Genomic DNA, 18,377 nt, shown 5'->3' on the forward strand with positions numbered 1-18,377 from the left:
TAGCATATCAAATATATATCAGCTATAAATTAATTCAGATTGCATAATGGAATTCAATTACTTTCTAAATCTGAATCAGCGGATAATCACTGATATCAGTCCCAAGTATACAATTGGATAATCAGTGAAATTTAATTGAAAAAGAAAGGAAGTTTGAGCAATATATAATTAAAATACCGATATTTGCGTGTCAGTTCCAATACCATTGAACGTATACTAAAAGTTAGCTAGGAAGAATTAGCTTAAAAATTCCATATTTCATTGATTTTTAATTGAATTTCACTAATTACCCAGTAGCATATTTGGGATCGATATCAATTATTATTCATTTTAATTCAAATTTAGAGAGTAGAAATCGTTAAAAGTACATGATATTACCGCAAATTCGCGCCTTCAGACTCGTATTGGCTTCGATTTGATTTTTTTAATAGCTCGTGGAATCTAAATTCCAATAAGAAGCATTTGCACCTGTTTCCGAAATGGTTTATGCGACTTGGCATTGTTTCAATACTGCTGGGAAAGATTCGCAAGAAACAGACGCAAGATCTCTGTTCTTTCCCTCGTGATTTCATTCTCCTTTCTTAATCTCGCAGAGTAAAAGGTGGATGCAGCTGAAAAGAATAGGCCCGCGTTATTCGTAAAACATTCGATGACCGCAAACGTCATCTTGGCTTTCACCGAGCAAAGAAAGACAATTTATTCGTGTCGCAAATCGCATAGTCGTCGAACATCGAATAGCCATAATAAGTTGAAACAACGAAACATTTTAGAATGTGGCGTGCAAACATCGACCGATAAGATGAAGAAAAGTCACGAGAAAGAGCTTCGATGCGCGACAAAGTCGAAGGCGAACGAAATTAGCGCGCGTTTCGCAATGGTGCTTTGCAATAAGAATAATGACATAAATGAGTTTTCAAGTTATGCTGATGCGTTTTTGATCGCCAATTTGTCTCATCATTTAAATCGACTCTTTAAGTGGTTTTTAAAATATGATTTCTCAAATTGTAAACCGTACCGTTAGGTTCTTCGAGAAAAAAGATTCTAATCACTCCAAGAAAAAAATAGTAATGTATAATTTTGTACTGGCAATATTGATAATGACTGGCAATTTTGATTAATGTGTGCAATAAATCTATTAATACTCTCTCTCTTCTACGATAATTCAAGAACAAATACACACATATACTCTGTCACGGAAATTTCCAATTCATAAAGCGAAAACGTTTTTCTCATATTATATTTTCAGATGAAAGATCAAAATCAGTTTTGGATCTCATAAAAATTAAGATTACATGTAATCCACAAATTATTACTTCAATCTAAAATAAATATTCTTTTTGTGACAAATTGTGGCTTATTAAATGGATATAAATAACAATAATTTACGGAGAGAGATGAATTAATGTATTAATAAATAAGAAACTTTTTAGAAGACTCTTGGAATCACACACAAAAAAATACTGTACGCAAATAATAATTACTTATTTATCTTTCAAAAGTTCATATATCCGCAAATCTATCATAAATTCATCACAAGCATCAAATTTATTCAAAATATTCTGAATCCTAATAAATTTAATACCGCAATCAAGATTATTAAATTTAAAAAATTCAATTTGCTTATTACATAAAGTCGCTTCTTCAATTAAATTTATAATATTTGTCAAAAGAAAATAAATTCTTGTTTTGCGTATATATCAATGATATATCAGTTTTTCTAAAAAGTTTTATTAAAAACTTGTTATAATGAGTACATTTTAGGATTATTATCAAGAAAATATTCTTTATTAAAAAAAATGGTTTCCTAAAAAAAAAAAAAAATAAAAACAAATAAAAAAAAAATTGTATAATCACTTTTCTTAACAATAGAATCATATTTTTCCGTGTGCATATGTCTAGAATCTTTGAGATGGCGTGGGCGTTTCGCATGACGTTTTGGGATGCGTTTTCTTTAGATGCGCACCGGATTTATTCGTGCAGAGGCTCCGGGAACGGGAGCTTACGCAATCTAGTCCCGCGCTGCCGAATAAAAGTCTCGCTGGATCACGGCCGTCATATATTTTTAGAATGTTGACGAGTTAGATCGTGGGGTGTGTAAGCTTGAGCAGACTTGCCAGACGCGTATGCAAAAGGGCGGGGCCCCGAAAAAGGAATGACAGAAACAAACATCGTCGAGAAGAACATCCTGGAGTTTCCATTGTCCTATGACGATAACGACGAAGAGCGTCGACCATCGTCGAGAGAGATTCAATTGACCATTATCGGCGAGGATAAAGACAGTTGATGACACAGAATAAATTCAATTGTCGCAATGAAGAAGAAAGTTTGATGAAACTCGAACATTATTGAACGCTACAGTGAGATTTTTTTAATTCAAAGATTAAATCTGAATGAAGAATTATGCAAGTACCGTATGATGTAAATAAAGAAGATGCTTTATCTTGCCCCGTTACAATTATCTTATTCTTGAAACTGGTTTTCATGTATTGCAAGTGGGGAGAGTGTCTCGATCCCGGATGTCATCAAAGTATCACGTAGTATATTTCAATATCTTACGATGTACCGTAATGCGGTATATCCCATTATACGCGGTTGGCGTGTTCCGATGTAATGCAGGGATTGACGCAAACGAGATACTTTTTTTTTCCCTTTGGGTTATTTTCAATTTTAGTTATTATTAAATTAACTAAGTTATTCTTAGGTATAGGTAGATGATCTGTTTATTAAGAAAAATTTTATAATTAGATAGGGATTAATAAAAGCTAACGGATTCTGGAACAAAATATGACGATATGAAATAAAACTTGGAAAATACGTTTTCAAAAAGAGACACATATGGCCATTTGCGATTAATTAATTGTATTCGGAGTACATTAATTGATATCACAGATAAAGTGTGAGACAGAATGATATCCGTTTTCAAAAATAAAATCACTAACGAGAAATTGCATTGAACGAATTGACGCATATTCGAATTAAAATTCATAATGCGTGGGAGAGGAATTAAATGAAGTATTTATAATTGAATGACAAATGTAGTACGAAGCTCAATGCACATAAAATGTTTCAGTCTATTCTATTTCAATCAGTAATTCCGAGAAAACGGGCTAATATTTATGGAAACACACAATGTGTGACGCATTATTTGGCATTAAGAAGCAAATTAAACTCGAACAATGTAATTATTTGTAAGATATTAATGAATATTATAGATAATTAGATATGAAATATGAATTATCTCTCTTATTCTCTCTTATTGAAAAAAAAATTCAGAAAAATATTGGAACACGCACAATTTGACATTTTCGAAATGTCAATTAAAACAGATAACAACACGATGCACTGTCTAGTGGGCAATGGCTTCTATCAGTGTATTGAGCAAGAAAATCGTGTACGCGTAACCTATTGTCCTCGTTCAGTAACCCTAATAATAAATGCCATTTGTCGCCAAGAGGATCTCGCGCTTATGCGTCGTTAGCAGCAACTTTCTCGACTGTCGTTTCAGGGACGTTGCTTGCAACGGGGTTTTTTTTTTATAGCCCCAGTACCCAAAAATTCATACCTACGTATATTATTCGACCTCCGCGTTTTAACAAACATTTGATACAATAAATAACGGTAATCTATAATCCAAAAATTTTCCAATAGATTTCAATAAATATTTACAATAGATATTGAGATGTAGAAATTATCTCATCAGATACTGAAACGACCTACGCGTATCAATTGAAAGATTGGGAAATAACGGCCAGAATTGCTTATCTGGAATGTACTAGGAGTAACTTGAGCAAAAAATGTTACTCGAAATATATAATACATGTAACATATACTATACACTAGCACATAAAATCTTTCTCGGAGAGGACGTTTTGAAATGTAGTCTTAAACAATTTAAGCTATTATACAATATTATCATTCAATAAGGTATTCAATTACTATTCGAGCTTCGATTACTAGTCGCAATCGATGCAAACAATGTCAATTCGATAATTACAGATCGCGATAATTAACGATTGTCATATTTATTAATATTGAACAGAAGATAAAAATATCTCAAACTTTTTAAATTTTTCGTGACATTTTCTGCAAAAGTTTGACTGAATGTTGTAACTGTGAAAGAAAACAGTTATATTACGTGAAAAATAATAACGGATACCTATACACCTGTAAAGATAACTGAACATCAATTTAACGTGATATTCCTGAAAATTAATGTAAGCCAAAACTATTCTCTATAATCATTTAATCAAGGCGCGTATTTATAACCTCAAAAATTCCATCTCAAATTCATATCTTGGCGAAAATTACTGCGACAATTCCGACGTGATTTTAATTGCAAATAAACGCCTACTGCGCTCAGTAACGCGACGAGCACAAAGTCCGTCCGTTTTCTTGCTTCATTTAACCATCATGGTATCAGTTGATCGTTCGAAAAAAAGTACGTTACAAGTGGCGTTAATTCTATTTTCTCCGAAAATAGCTTCTAATGACAATTAACGCCACTTGTAACACGAAATTCAAGGTATCGCCCGCATCTTCAGAGTTGTATGCGATCTTGACGTTGCCGCTTACGTAATTCGTGCTATATGCATTTTTATTATTGCAACTAAAAACGTGTATACGTCGTAGATAAGAGAGAAGAATTACAAAGTAAAAATATATTAGTATTTTTCAACCGATCGATTTTAGAATCAAGTTCTAAATAATTTTGGATAACGAATTTATATTAAATTCTTGTAATATTCAAGCTGTTAGAATCGAATTATTTCTTATTGCATCATTAATTTTACGCAGCAACATAATAACTGATAATACTTCGACGTTATCGTAACTAGAAGAAAATGAACGGCCTGATAACATCAAATTACAATGCCACAATCATTGATTTTCCTTTGAAGGCAATGATCTTACGATTATATACCACCTTCATTTCCGCTTCATTATCAGGTTTTTTAATTGAATTCGTGTATAAGTAACGTGACTTTATCAAATGCTTAAGGAGTATTTTATAAAAAAATGCTTCGTATCTCCGAACAAAAATATCGATGAAAAAAAAAAAGGAAAGTTTTGCGAAGAGTTACGAGTTCGATATTTTCGGCGAAATCCGATGAAATACCAGCCGACTCCGAGGACCTCTTGACCGGCGTTATCAAGGTCGTCGACGACCCGTCGCGTTTACCTATCACGTCCGCTATTTCAGCGGTACGTCGTTGTCATACGGCGATACTGACCCGCTTCAGCTGATTGCCCATGATATTCTGGAGTTCGTTCTTTATCAGACTGAACTTCATCATCGTGTCGCTGGAGAATATTGAGCAGCCGAAGGCGAGCCCGGGATAATCGGCGCATCTCTTCCGCCTGCGGGCCTCTCTCTCGGCCTGGACCTCGGTACGTTCGCTGGGACAACGTAGCTTGGCTAGCTCCGCCAGTTCAGGGTCCTCCTCGACGTTCGCAGACTCGTCATCGGAGTTCCCGTCGCCGCGCGCCCTCGCGACCGCGTGCTCGGGCTCGGGCGAGTTGCTCTTGCTTCGCGGATCGCGTTTGCCGCGATCCTCGGCAGAGTTCTTTCTACGAGGACTAAATCGGTGGGTTCTTCTCTTTCTACCCGGCCGATCCTGGATCTCGTCGTGCTCGGCGTCCTTACTCTCGCCGAGCACGGGAATGTCCGGGCTACACTGCGCGAGCCTTCGTCGGACGTCGTCGTCCCTACGGTCTCCTTCATCGTGCTTCTCCTTCTCCTCTTCGAGCACCTGGGTTCTCGAGTCCGTCTCGTTGATCCTCGTGGAGGACCATCTCGTGCCGAGTGTCACTTGCGGCACGGACGGCTGATCCGTCGTGCCAAGTCGGTCGTCGACGGTCACGTTGGCGGGTGACGTCTCGTCGCCGGTAAACGTGGTGTTCCTGGCGGCATCAGCAGGGCCACACTGCGCGGGTCCTCTGCTGGAGGCGTCGAGACGTCGTCGCGTGGTGTGCCGCGGATGATGCTGATGACCGCGGCGTCTGGTCGTCGCCGAGACCGCCCGCTCCATGTCGCGTCCAGCTGTTGTCAAGCTCTGGCCAACAACCGAAACCCCCCCGCGTTGTCCAACACGTTGACGCGACGACGCGACCCGTGCGATATGCACCGCTCTACTACCACCGCACCAGGCACTCCGCCATCTTGTCTGTCACTGATCGAGACGCACGTTTCTACCCCCGCGCCGACGACGTACTGTCCACCGGTTGGTGTCGCACCGCACGTCACGCATACGCAATATAGCAGCGCGTACACAAAGAATGGGATCGCGCCGTTCTACACCGTACACTGACTACGCTGTGTCTGTCTCGCTCGCGCGCACGGCGATCGAGAGCAACGTCCCCTCCACGCGATCAAGCGACGTGCGAGTGGGATGGAGTGGGGGGGAGAGCCGAAGCGCCGAAGGTTCACGAGTGTACAACGCGGAAGCTGCGCAAATCACAGATGAACTGTTCGCGGAGGACGAGTGGACGCGCCGCTTGTTGACGTACGAGATGCGCCTGCGCGAACAAGTGGCGCCATCAGTCGGCGCGCGCTCGCATTGTGCGTTGATTGCGCGCTGCCGGTAACTATCGTTGCGGCGGCATTTCTTTGCGGGTCAAGAGGTCCTGGATTATGTCTAGTTTTGTTAACGTTTTATTTCGTAAAAGCCACATTTACAGCTTTTTTCAAATCTAACGTTCTGACTTGAAGAAAGTAATGATATAAATGGGAGTTTTCTGTTACGCGAAATTTCAGAATCTTCTTTCCTTCTTGTTTTACTTGGATATCAATGAAAATTATATTATATCTTTTGGTTTTGTTAACGTGAATAAATGCGAAATGCGAAAATTAAAATATATCATAAGTCCAAGGATTTGGAACTTTTTGAATACTTTTCGTTTTGAAATTTCATATTTCGCTGAGTAAGCAGTCTACGCAGAATCCGGATCTAGAATATCTAACGATATCGGCAATTTGCCGCCAGAAATAGAATAAAGCGTCTGTTGATATACGTTGTCAACAGATTGGCAATAGAAACCGAACAAAATTTGCTGTTCTTGTCAGTTACTGCTGTCAGATTGCCGCACGTGCAGATCCTGCTCGATTTTTGTTATCACTCTGTTGGCATCAGCATATCAGCAGATTCTATCGACAGATCCTGAGTTTAGTGCTGATGCAAATAACTATGAATCTACAGTTGGAATCTGATTTATTGTCAATCTGTTAGCAAGCTATTAGCATCTTGCTATCTGGGCTATTATTGGAAGTAATTAAAGTTTTATATATAGAAATTTTTTGAATATGTCAGAAAGTACAAGAGGCAGAAAAATTAAAGTGTCCACAGGTGTAACAATGCTAATTATATTGGATCTTAATTAATTATAATAAATTAAAATAATTGTTAAAATTCATTTCTGGTTCGATCAAGCAATAATGCCAAATACTTCTTCGTTTATAGAATAATAAAAATATTTTGCTCGACTTACGTTTTGCAGAGCCTTGTCTTTCTCCTCTAATTTCGCGTTGACCTGCATAAGAGCTTCCTGAGTTTGGTCAAGCTCATTCTCGATGGTCTGGATCTTCTTTTGCAGGGCACGAGCCTCTTCCTCAGCCTGTGTAAATCAATATATCTCATTATTTCTTCATATTATTACTATTATTTTAAAAATAGATTGTAATAATTTAGAGCTTAATGTATATTTTTAAAATACCTTCCTGTGCTGACACTTGGCATGTTTAGCATTAAAATAGATCACATGATCAAATTTGACACTTGATATTTTGACTACGTAGCATTTCGACGCTAAAAGTGAGCGCCAGGCGTCAGTGTAAGATTGTATTTTTATCGCTATTTCGAAAACATAAATAAATTGCCAATAAATTCAATCATCTTTAAGTTTATCACAATTATCAAATTCTGATGTATACATTTTTGCATGTGTATGAACAATTATAATTGATTTTAAAGTTGCCATGAAGAATAATAGCTTTTTTATACCTTTTCAGCTCGCGCATTGGCATCACGAGCTTGCTGTTCGCAGAGCAACGCGCGATCCATCGCGTTGTCCTTCTCCAGCTTCATTCCCTGCATCTTCTTCTTGATCGCGTCCATAGTGGTGTTTGTGTCTCCTTACTCGTCTAACAGAAGAAAATCTGTGGCATCGAACAAGAATGCGATTATAGACAGATATAATATTTATAATAATTATTTTGAAGCTATTTTGACATCATTTTAATGTTACCGTCATGATGATTCGCGTTATGTTTGAGTAAAGTATTATAATTGCAATATATTGACTTGAAAAAAATGCATTGACAAGAATTATCACAATTATGTATTCGATTAAAAAACATAGGTATAATTAATTTACTGATTCTACTCGACAACGTTACGAAAAATTCTCGTTATAGTTAATTTACCGTGACATAAAACCATCCAATTAGCGAGACTTTTTTGCTCGCCTCGCTTTTACGCCTTCACTAACCGAATCCTAAAGCGCTCCGATGAGCAATTAAACATGCTCCGTTTTTTTTTTCCTCGCGCGTAGTAATTTTCTTTGTTCGCCGAGGAATGGCGGCCTCTATATAGCCTCCTCGCAACGAAATATATAGGGTGAAATAGCGCACGCCACGATCGTACGTGCGATCGTACGATCCGTTATCGTTCCGCAGCAACTTACGACGACGTTTCAAGGATAAGAAGGGGAGGATAAACTCGTGAAACGGGCGCGGAAATGGGGATTCTCTCGCGGCGCTCTCTCGAAAGCAAGAAAATTCCGGGCTTTGCTTTCTCGCGGATTCGCCGTTCGGCGAACGGGCGTGCATAGGTGTATAATTAGCGAGCGACCGGATATCCTATTTATAGAGCCGGCTCCTCGCTGAGGAGGGCCCGGGCCGTGGAGGACGGCGATATCAAACGTTCGCGCTCCGCTGCCTCTTTTCGTCTCGTGACGTCATGCTGCGCTCAGGTATGCAATCCCCGTGCACGAGCGAGCAGGGAGAACAAAAATCCGCGCATCCCTGATCGTTTGTACAAATCGTTTCTTAAATGGCGGAACATTTCTGCGGTGCGATCAGAGAATATATGCCGTCAGGGACGGTTCACCTCTCTCGACGAAATCGTCTTACGAGTCGTGAATAACTTTAAAGAATTCCGTTTTATGGAACGGTATCACATAATAAACGTGGTTCGAATTTCAATGACGGAACCATCGCGACGCGTCTCTGCTGCTCTATAAAGAGTTAAGCGATTTGGTTTTATCGATATCGCGATATATATTGAAAACTTTATGCACTCGATTGTTACTTGAAGAGTCAGTCAACTGATATCGATAACACTAACTACTGAAGACGCACTGCGACAATTTGATTTTATTTATCTTTTCTCGTGGAAATTCTTACTATTATTATTATTATAGTATCATACCATATTATTTTATATACAAATGTACTTCTATTTTTTTTCACTTGCGCTTTTCTTTCTTTCATTAAAAGGAGCAGTAGTTGACGTTTTACGTCAAATATATTTTTCGTAAAATGCATCCTCTTTTTTGATGAGCTAGTAACTTTTGCGTTATCTCGATCAAGAATAAAAATCTATAAATTGCTGAGAACGACGTGAATTTGAAATAGAAATTTGTCGTTTGCATCAATGCACTATTAAATATTTGTTTAAAGAATAATCTTAAAGAATCTCGTGCCTGCGCCACTGCAATTGCACGTACGGTAGAACCGCATCTCTACCAAGCGAATACGCGCGAGATTCCGAGCTCGCTGGTAATCGGAGATGCCTGGTAAGCAGAGAACGAAAGGGAAATGAAGTTTGTGTGATGTTCGTAGAAACAAAAACATTAGTCGAAAGATTCTGCGAAGTTGAACGCGGGGTTATAAATGCACGTGTAATCATATTACAAACATTTACACGTAATTCCGCGAAACAAAATTCTCGCGAGATGATCGGATTTTCCATTTGCGCGCTCGTTGACTCCAGCCTTTATTTCTTCTTCAAGTAGAATATTTTAGGCTTGAAGATTCCGAGATCGTGGATGGCAAGGGGGGTGCGATGATAAAAATTCGCCGTAAAGCGGAATCTCTCGAGGCGGGCCGTTGCCCACGAAATTCGATTTGACGGGACGCGCGTTCCACGAATCCAAAAACGCGCGTATCGTAACTAACGGGTTTATTTTTACGCGTCAAGAGGAGGAGAGGGTGGCAAGAGATTCGTTGCTGCCTGGCCAGGCCATTTCGGGTTACGCATAGCGGACGTCGCGCTGATTCCCAAACGCATCGACCGAGTGACTTAACTCCTGGTGGTGTCCTATTACGCACTCGGGAGAAAAAAATCGATTGCAAACCATTGGATATCTCTCTCGTACCGCGACTGAGAACGTTTGTTTCGATGATTGTAAAATGGAACACGATAAAATAAAAGTACAATATCGTTAAATAATGTTAGCGTAAAGTTTCTTATGTACAAGTATTCTTTTGCAAAAAAAAAAAATAAAAGAGTATTTTTTATGCATTTCTCTTTTTATAGAGATTTATCGTATATTTTTTTTTAATAAAGAGACGTTTTCTAAAATTTAACTATAACTAATATTAAATATTCAAAATAATTCTTTATCATGTAAAAGAAAAAATTATTTTTTATATGCTTATTTTTATAAAGATTTAAAATATTTCACGATCTGTTAAATATAATTAATAAATATTAATATATATATAATTCTACATGTATGTAATTTCAAAGTGGCACAGCGTCGCTTCTTTTTTGCTTGTTTGCACGTATCGTAAATCGATGGTAACGTTAGCTTATTTTCCGAGTAAAACGTGCTTGGCTCAGCACTCTTGATGGAAGGCGCGAAAGAAATTTGTCTCCATATTACGAAAAGATCAAAAGTCTGTGCACTGCGTAGTCACAGTGATTACTCGCGAACGCGAAAAAAATTCTTGTGAGTCACTGCATTCCGGAAGGTAGCGGCCGCCACGGTTCACGATGATCCGTTATCATGGTGCATTTCTACGAAATTCCATTTTTTCAACGAATATTGAAGCTGTCAGATTATAACGCTATTTTATTCAATATAATAAATTGTAATAATTGATCACATCCTTGGAGATTTTATAATCGTTCTTTTTATAACGATTTTTTTACTTTTAATAATTTACTTTAAATAATTTTGTTTCGAGAAATAAAGATAATTTTTTAAATGCATCTTGCAATTTATCTTTTTTATATCTTTAAATTTATCGATTACAATACAATAGCAATCTCGCTCAACTTCAAAATAAGAACAAAGATAATTCTACTCGACGTCGATGCAACAATTGAGTTACTTCACTTTTTGCGCATAGACACGTACGTCATTCATTGTTCATTTGATGATTAAGTCATCTTCCTGAACGTAATCGTTTATGTCCAAGCGATATCTATATCGTCGTATAGATCATAAAACGGCGATATCATTCTTCAAACAACAAAGTCGTTACAAATCTTCAGTGTATTAAGTGTCGTTACTAAAAATTATTTGCAATTTTCATATTTTTTATCTTTGTAAAGAAAATTAAATTTGCAATTTACCCGATTTTGACGAGATTCTCATCTCCTTTTCTATTATTTTAAATTTATCTTAAAATTTATATTTCATTTTCAATTTAAAATCATATTTTCAGTTTAAAATGCTTCAGATTATTACTTATAGATTTGCTTAGCAGTACTATTCCTATCTTGAATAATTTTGGATACTGTGTTCGATGATCGTTTGAAATTGATTTTTACAGTAGCATCAATTTAACATTAAATAATTGAAATAAGATAAATGTACCAAGTAGCAGACATGATCCAATTATTATTGGTTAAAATATTAAAAATTTTTAATATTAAACTTTTAATTTGATATGTTTAATTCTAAATAAATTTGTTGTTTACAAAAATTTAATAAGACGAATTTAGAGTCATACAATAATTAAAAGCTTAAGATTTAAAATTTTTATCATTTCATTCAATAATTGGGTAATCATCCATTAACTATCCACTAACTGGTATATCCAAACAACTATAAAAAAAAAACTCCTTCTCGAAAACGTATTAAAAATGTATAACAGTCGCACATTGAATCGACAGCCACCGAATTGAGGTCATTTTTTTTTCTATGCGCACTAAAATCGAGATCTGATCGTGATTTCACGTCCGTTTTCCACAGGCGACCAATTTCGCCGTACGTGAAATTCCTTCCATGATGAATTAGTAATAATTCTCTCCGTACAAAGTCGAGCCATATCTCCCCATCGCGAGAAACTCGCACGACTCGTCCTTCAGCGTATTTATTCAAGTTCGTCGGAATTCGCTGAAGCTTGGAGTGCGCGAGACTGCGTGCAAGTGACATTAACATGAAAATCAAGCAATTTGCAAACGTGAGGGTCGATTATTTACTGTCAATTCGACGTCACGCGCCACTATTTACCACGCAAATACCACACTTCTTTCTTTTTCCGTCTAGGAGAGGCTTCTTTTCTTTCCGAGAATGTAGGACGACCCGCGGTGGCCCCCGCGGATGTCAGTGACACGCTCCAGAAGACGGCTTCTCTCACGGCTCTCTTCGGCCTTGATACGCATAGGGAGTACCACATGGGTACTCCACGCGTAAGTACTCACGTATTTGTATCCGTTCGTCCGGGATGCGTCCGATCTGCGGGCTAAGTCACGACTGGGCGACGGAGAGGCGCTCGGGGCTCGCTTCGTCGTGGCTCCCACCTTCTCGCGATGCTCCTCGAGATCGTCGAGGACGACGTAGGCTGCCCTACCACACCGCCGTGTGCGGTGCCACCGAAGTGTACCCCCCCGGATCTTCTACGTACGGATCTCTGAAAACGTACATCGGGCCGCCGCCCGATTATCTTTAGATCGCGCGAACGTGAGTGTGTGTGCCGAATACTCTATTTCGACGACGGCCAGCGACGGGGGAACACTTCGTATCGTTGCGGAAAACAGCGCAGAGTGGAGGAAAAAAAAAAAAAAGCTCAAAGTTGGACTTCGAGCAGTTCAATCGGCTGCCAGCGTCCGCGAAACTCGAGCAAAGTCAAAGTCACATCGCGAGCCCCGAAATGATGCAAATATTTGCGATGATGGCACATCCTTTGATGATTCTCGTAGACCCATTGGAAAATAGGCTAGCATAAGAAACGCGCGAAATGGAGTAATTTTGGCCCAGTCGAGATGACTGGTCTAAATTAAAAAAAGAAAAAAAAAAACTGCCTAACAACACGCTCCAAAACCAAGACAAAATCATAACTTCAAGACCGATCTTTCGATTTTGATACGCGTGCTGTCTCAGCATTATCAAATTATCAAATTTGAGTGACAGCTGTTCCATTTTATCTTATCCCTTTCAGCGAATCGCAAAGTATCGTATTTTTCTGATGTCTCCGAATTCGAAATCGTTCTTAACGAGAGTTATAAAATATTATTACTTACCGAGCCTTTAATTTTCAATTTGTACACATGAATAATCGCTTAAGTTTTTTTTTTGAGATGGAAGATCTCAAAAAAGAGAATCTTGTTGTAAAATTACATTCCTCATTTATATTCGCACTTACGTAGAAATTGATTTTTTATTGGAGGGAAAAAATAGGAGGATAAAAGATGTGGGATAAATGAATAGATTTTTCTACTTTTTTTTTTATTAATACACTTTATTAGCATATCTTTATTAACACATCTCTACTATTTATTATCTTGATTTATCAAGATTTGTTTCAGTCGTTAAATATAATTCATTGCCTCATAAGTTACTCGCTTCGGCAAGATTATAGCGATCATACGAGTGACATTTAAGACGATCGTTTCGAAATTTGTCTATAAACAAAGTGAGAGTATAGCGAGGGGAAGAAGGTTGACGTAGACCATCAAAAAACAATACTTTCATTTTTCAATAAGAAAACGTTTGGAATCGGCCGCACTGATAATTTTGGCATCGACTTATAGCCACCTAACCCGATCTCCTTGAGTTAACTCGTGTCACGGTCGATCCGTTATAATACCGGATGGCGTTCTGAGTTTTTCTTCTTTTCCGCGAAATAATCTCGTGAATAATTCCATCTACTTAGGGTCAATCGTCGATTCGATACTTCTCGAAATTGAGTGACGTTATCGAGTCGTATAGCTAGCTTTATCGGGACGAATGTTGTTTTCCGCGATGGTGCAACAGAGAACTCGTGTCAATAAATCAAATATCCGCGTATAATTTGCACGAATAATCGTCGACAAAATCGTCACGTACGCTTTGCGTAATATCGGCCGTTATATCTGATCAGTTACAGTCATCGGTCCGTTTCAGTACCATATAAGGAAAAAGTAGGTAAAGGTCCCTCAGCAGCCTTGACTCATATACGGCTGGGCCTCTCCGAGCACTTGCTCGAGTATACGCTTTTTAAACACTGATCGTCCGAAGAGGTCGATAAATAAAACGCATACAAGCGTCTGCCTCGATGAGGCGACCTAAACGCACCGGCATATTTAATATATAAACTATATTTAAACTTTCGCAGCTATCGGCGTCTTTCACTTAAAAGTAGGTACACCACGCGATCTCTTCTCTTTTCTTGATTTTCCTATCTATTTAAGCGATCGTTAATTCTTCATTTTAAAATTCTTCATTTTAAATTAAATACGACGTGTGAAAAAGAATCGTGAATTTATTATACCTTTCAGACAGCACGCATGTCCAAAATCGGGACATAAGACATCTTAAGGACGCTTTTAAGATGACTGTCAAGATAATGTCCAAAAGATGCCTAAATGACGTCCCGATTTTCGACATGCTGTTCTCTGGTGGCGATATGAAAAGAATCATCTTGATGAAGTACCTGAAAAAAATTAAATATAGATCTGCAAATAATTTTGTTGAATTTGCAAAATAATTGTCTAGAATGCTTAAGCGTGATAGACATTTTTGCATCCACACAATTTGTATGTCTTACACAAATTTCAATATTCCAAAAAAATTATTTTCAGATCTGCACCTAAATTTTTAGATATTTCAGCAAAACCGTTATTTCCATATATTCCTTATTCCTTTGTACAAATATCTATTGATTTATTTTCATATTTGAGATCGTTTTTGGAGCTTATCGTTCATCGTATATCGCGATATGATTTGCGGGTGAAACTAGCACGAATAGCTTGAGAAAGTATGCGATTACTGTCCGTTACAAATTAGAAAAACGCGATCATCGTATCGCTTGGCATAGAAAAACTGCTTACCTATTAGGATTCTGATAATTACTGATTCTAATGAAAGAATTATTCCTGAATATAACTGTTCATTTCCCATCAGATGTATCGCTTAATATGTGTGAAACTCGAGAAGTGGGTCTTTAAGAATTTAAGGAAATAGGTTTAATGCGAGATTGAGCGCTGCATAATAATAACGTAATATTCGAAATATACACCTTCGATCGAAGATAAGCTATTCAATACATTTTTAATATACTTCGAACGATTGATCTCTCAATAGCAAATCAGCAGCCTCATTGTCAAGAGATTTGTTTACGGATTAACGTATACATATTGCGAAATAACACTTACCATGTGCAGAATATGTTGCAGCGAGCCGCGCAGATAGAGACTCCGTCCTAATTCCTCATCGACGCAAGCCTTTATATGATAAGTTGAGTCATCGTCTCGTTAGCCCCGGCTCCGTTGTATTTTGTCAATTTCGCCGACAGCCTTTTCTTCAACGTTGTTATATAGGATAATTCTAATTGACATAATAGCGATAATGATCTGCAATGACTCGAAATTCGTCGGCTTTACACGGAATATTTAATGACGTATTAATTGCGCTATTATCTTCTTGAATAGATACAGAGTTTAAAAATCAAATTGTGCCAGTGCGTTAGAATGTGATGAGATGCACAGACATAAATTTTTGCGTTCATGTGTTCTCACGTGTCACTTCACATACTCACCTACGTTTCTGGACAGCGACATTTTTATTGCAATCTTTCAAGAATTACATGGGCTGAGGATACAACCCGTTGATGGATATAATACAAATAAATAGCGTAACGTTACAAACCTTATTAATAAATAATGCTATATTACATTTGCGTTTTATAATAATGGGACAGATTCGGGATTCTTTTGGTAATCGAACAGAGAATATATAAAATAAATTTCGTTATAAATAAATAGGACGCAACAATAATTTATTCTCTATTATCGTACATCAGTTGGCTGGACTTAATGTATCCGCCTAATGAGGTATCGAGACATCGCGATGTCGCAAAAGAAAAAAAAAAAAAGAAAAAAAAAAAAGAAAATGCAAAATACCGTGATCGCATGGCATATAGAGGACGTTCGATAATAAGCATATTTGTGATAAATTGAATATCACTTTATTGAGATGGTCGCAGATCTTTCGTTTTACTTGCTTATTAAAAAGATTATGTCGACGCTTTCGTCAAGTAAGATTATTACATTTTTCTCAATAAGGAATACTGTTTTATTCACAAAATACGCTTGTTGCCGAATATCTTGTTTAATATATCTATGTCTGGATAAGTGAACCATTTATATGTATACATATATAAATATATTTTTTTCACAATGAAAATAATATCTTTCTGTGAATGTGTATAGAACGAACATCGAGAGCGACACTTGAACATTTCAAGAGCGCCGAGTTCTCACAATAATATCACCCATATCGCAGATTACAACGATTACTGAATCGTACGTTGAGGATACAGAAATTATAATGAGATTCTTTGATATTCTCTATTATCTAATTTTTATTAATATTTTATATTATTAAATTTGCTATATAATGCGTACAGTTATTGACTTCTGTGTATTTTATACTCGCATGTCACATGCTAATTGAACAATTAAGTTATAAAAACAACAGTGTTAAGTTGTTTAAACAGTTTTTCCAATTTTACTGGATTTATAAAAGAAGTTTTACGATAAATAATTTATATAATTTACGTATAATTTTAATAAATATATTATATTATTTAGAATTTATAATAATATAATTTATAATTTAATAATATATTCTTCATCATGTCGGATTAGTTTGTTCGCAATTTTATGGTTACTTTCATAATCTCAAATTCATTGTATTAGATTTATGTAAAATAGAATTAATAGTAAATTAAAAGCAAAGAAAAATAATAAAAAAATCGGCATGATATGTTATTGAGAAGTCAATAACCATTCTCATTTATTCTTCTCGCATATTGCATTATTATGCTTGTGCCTTAGCGATATTAATTTTTTTTCTATATAATTCAAATTTATTCAAACTATATATCTCCAAATTACTTTTGGAGTTTTATTGCTGCCGCTGTCGTGAATTATATTATATTCGCACGGTCGCTTCTTGTTCCTCGAAAAAAACATCTAATTTTAATACTGCATTCACAAGAAACACGAAAGAACCGTATAATTCGTTTGCGATGACGCGAAAAGCGAAACTCGAACGACTATCGGAACGTGCGAGATCGTAAGTGCGAAAAGGAATGCTTTCCGAATTAATCCTTTTGTCAACAGTCGTATATACATATATACATATGTAAATATAAATATACATGTGTATATAAATATACATATGTATATAAAAGGAAAATATATTATTGTAGATAATCTAAATTAGCTAAATTTCATTAAATTACATTTAGATAAGGTATATATTTTCTATCTATTATCTATAATTTAGATAAGGTCACTCAGATTTATGCAAGAATATGTCTCTCGAGAAAGCATATACATATGGAATGATAACGCGATGAATTCGATAGTTTAATTGGCAGAGAAATGCAGCGAAAACTTGTGCCTGTTATGACAATTAACTCGTGGAAATTGAGGCAAGTTTCGCATTAGAATATCAATGCCAGGCTCTATTGAGGTAATTGCTAGTTCGCTAATATCTTCTAGTGCAATTTATGCTTATCTCGGCACTGACGATCTCTGTTCATCCACGTTTCGCGGATATAGCTTCCGGCGGAAAACACATCTATATGTTAGACACGTCTCAATGTATTTAAATGCGCACTCTATCGAATGACAAACCATCTTAAGCATAAAATGCGCACCTTGATAAAATGATCTGCATAAGTAAAACACCGCTGTTCACGACAGTTCACGCAATTATATATACACGAAAGTGTAAAAGATTTAAAAGACTGATTTTTAAATAGAAGGATCTATTCTAAGGACGATAGAGAAATGTGAAAGCAGTCTTCATAAATAGACTTCCGGAAATGATGCTCGTTGCGTGTACTCGATAACCACGTAAGAATTCCTTAAATAGATGTGTAAGGCAGCGAACGGTAGCAAAAATAAATAATTTAAAAGTAGCGTACTCGTTGCCGA

General features: G+C 36.9%; 1 protein-coding gene across 8 annotated transcripts in view; it reads right to left on the reverse strand.

The window, feature by feature from the left end:
* Positions 1-12,847, reverse strand: part of LOC108755851 (tropomyosin) — a 39,804-nt gene extending 26,957 nt beyond the window's left edge. For 3 of the 8 annotated variants that reach the window (XM_018499177.1, XM_018499182.1, XM_018499176.1), the window contains exons 1-3: positions 12,654-12,836; positions 7,998-8,152; positions 7,486-7,611 (exon numbers count right to left, since the gene is read on the reverse strand). In XM_018499177.1, coding sequence (XP_018354679.1) covers positions 7,486-7,611; positions 7,998-8,111 — 240 coding nt within the window. In that variant the 5' untranslated portion in view covers positions 8,112-8,152; positions 12,654-12,836. Of the gene's footprint in view, positions 1-7,485; positions 7,612-7,997; positions 8,153-12,653 lie in introns of all 8 variants that reach the window. The other 5 variants (XM_018499181.1, XM_018499179.1, XM_018499178.1 and 2 more) reach the window with 5 other exon arrangements.
* Positions 12,848-18,377: the final 5,530 nt, after the last annotated feature.

Source organism: Trachymyrmex septentrionalis, unplaced genomic scaffold, assembly GCF_001594115.1.
Source record: "Trachymyrmex septentrionalis isolate Tsep2-gDNA-1 unplaced genomic scaffold, Tsep1.0 scaffold9, whole genome shotgun sequence".
NCBI classification, from domain to species: Eukaryota; Metazoa; Arthropoda; class Insecta; order Hymenoptera; family Formicidae; genus Trachymyrmex; species Trachymyrmex septentrionalis.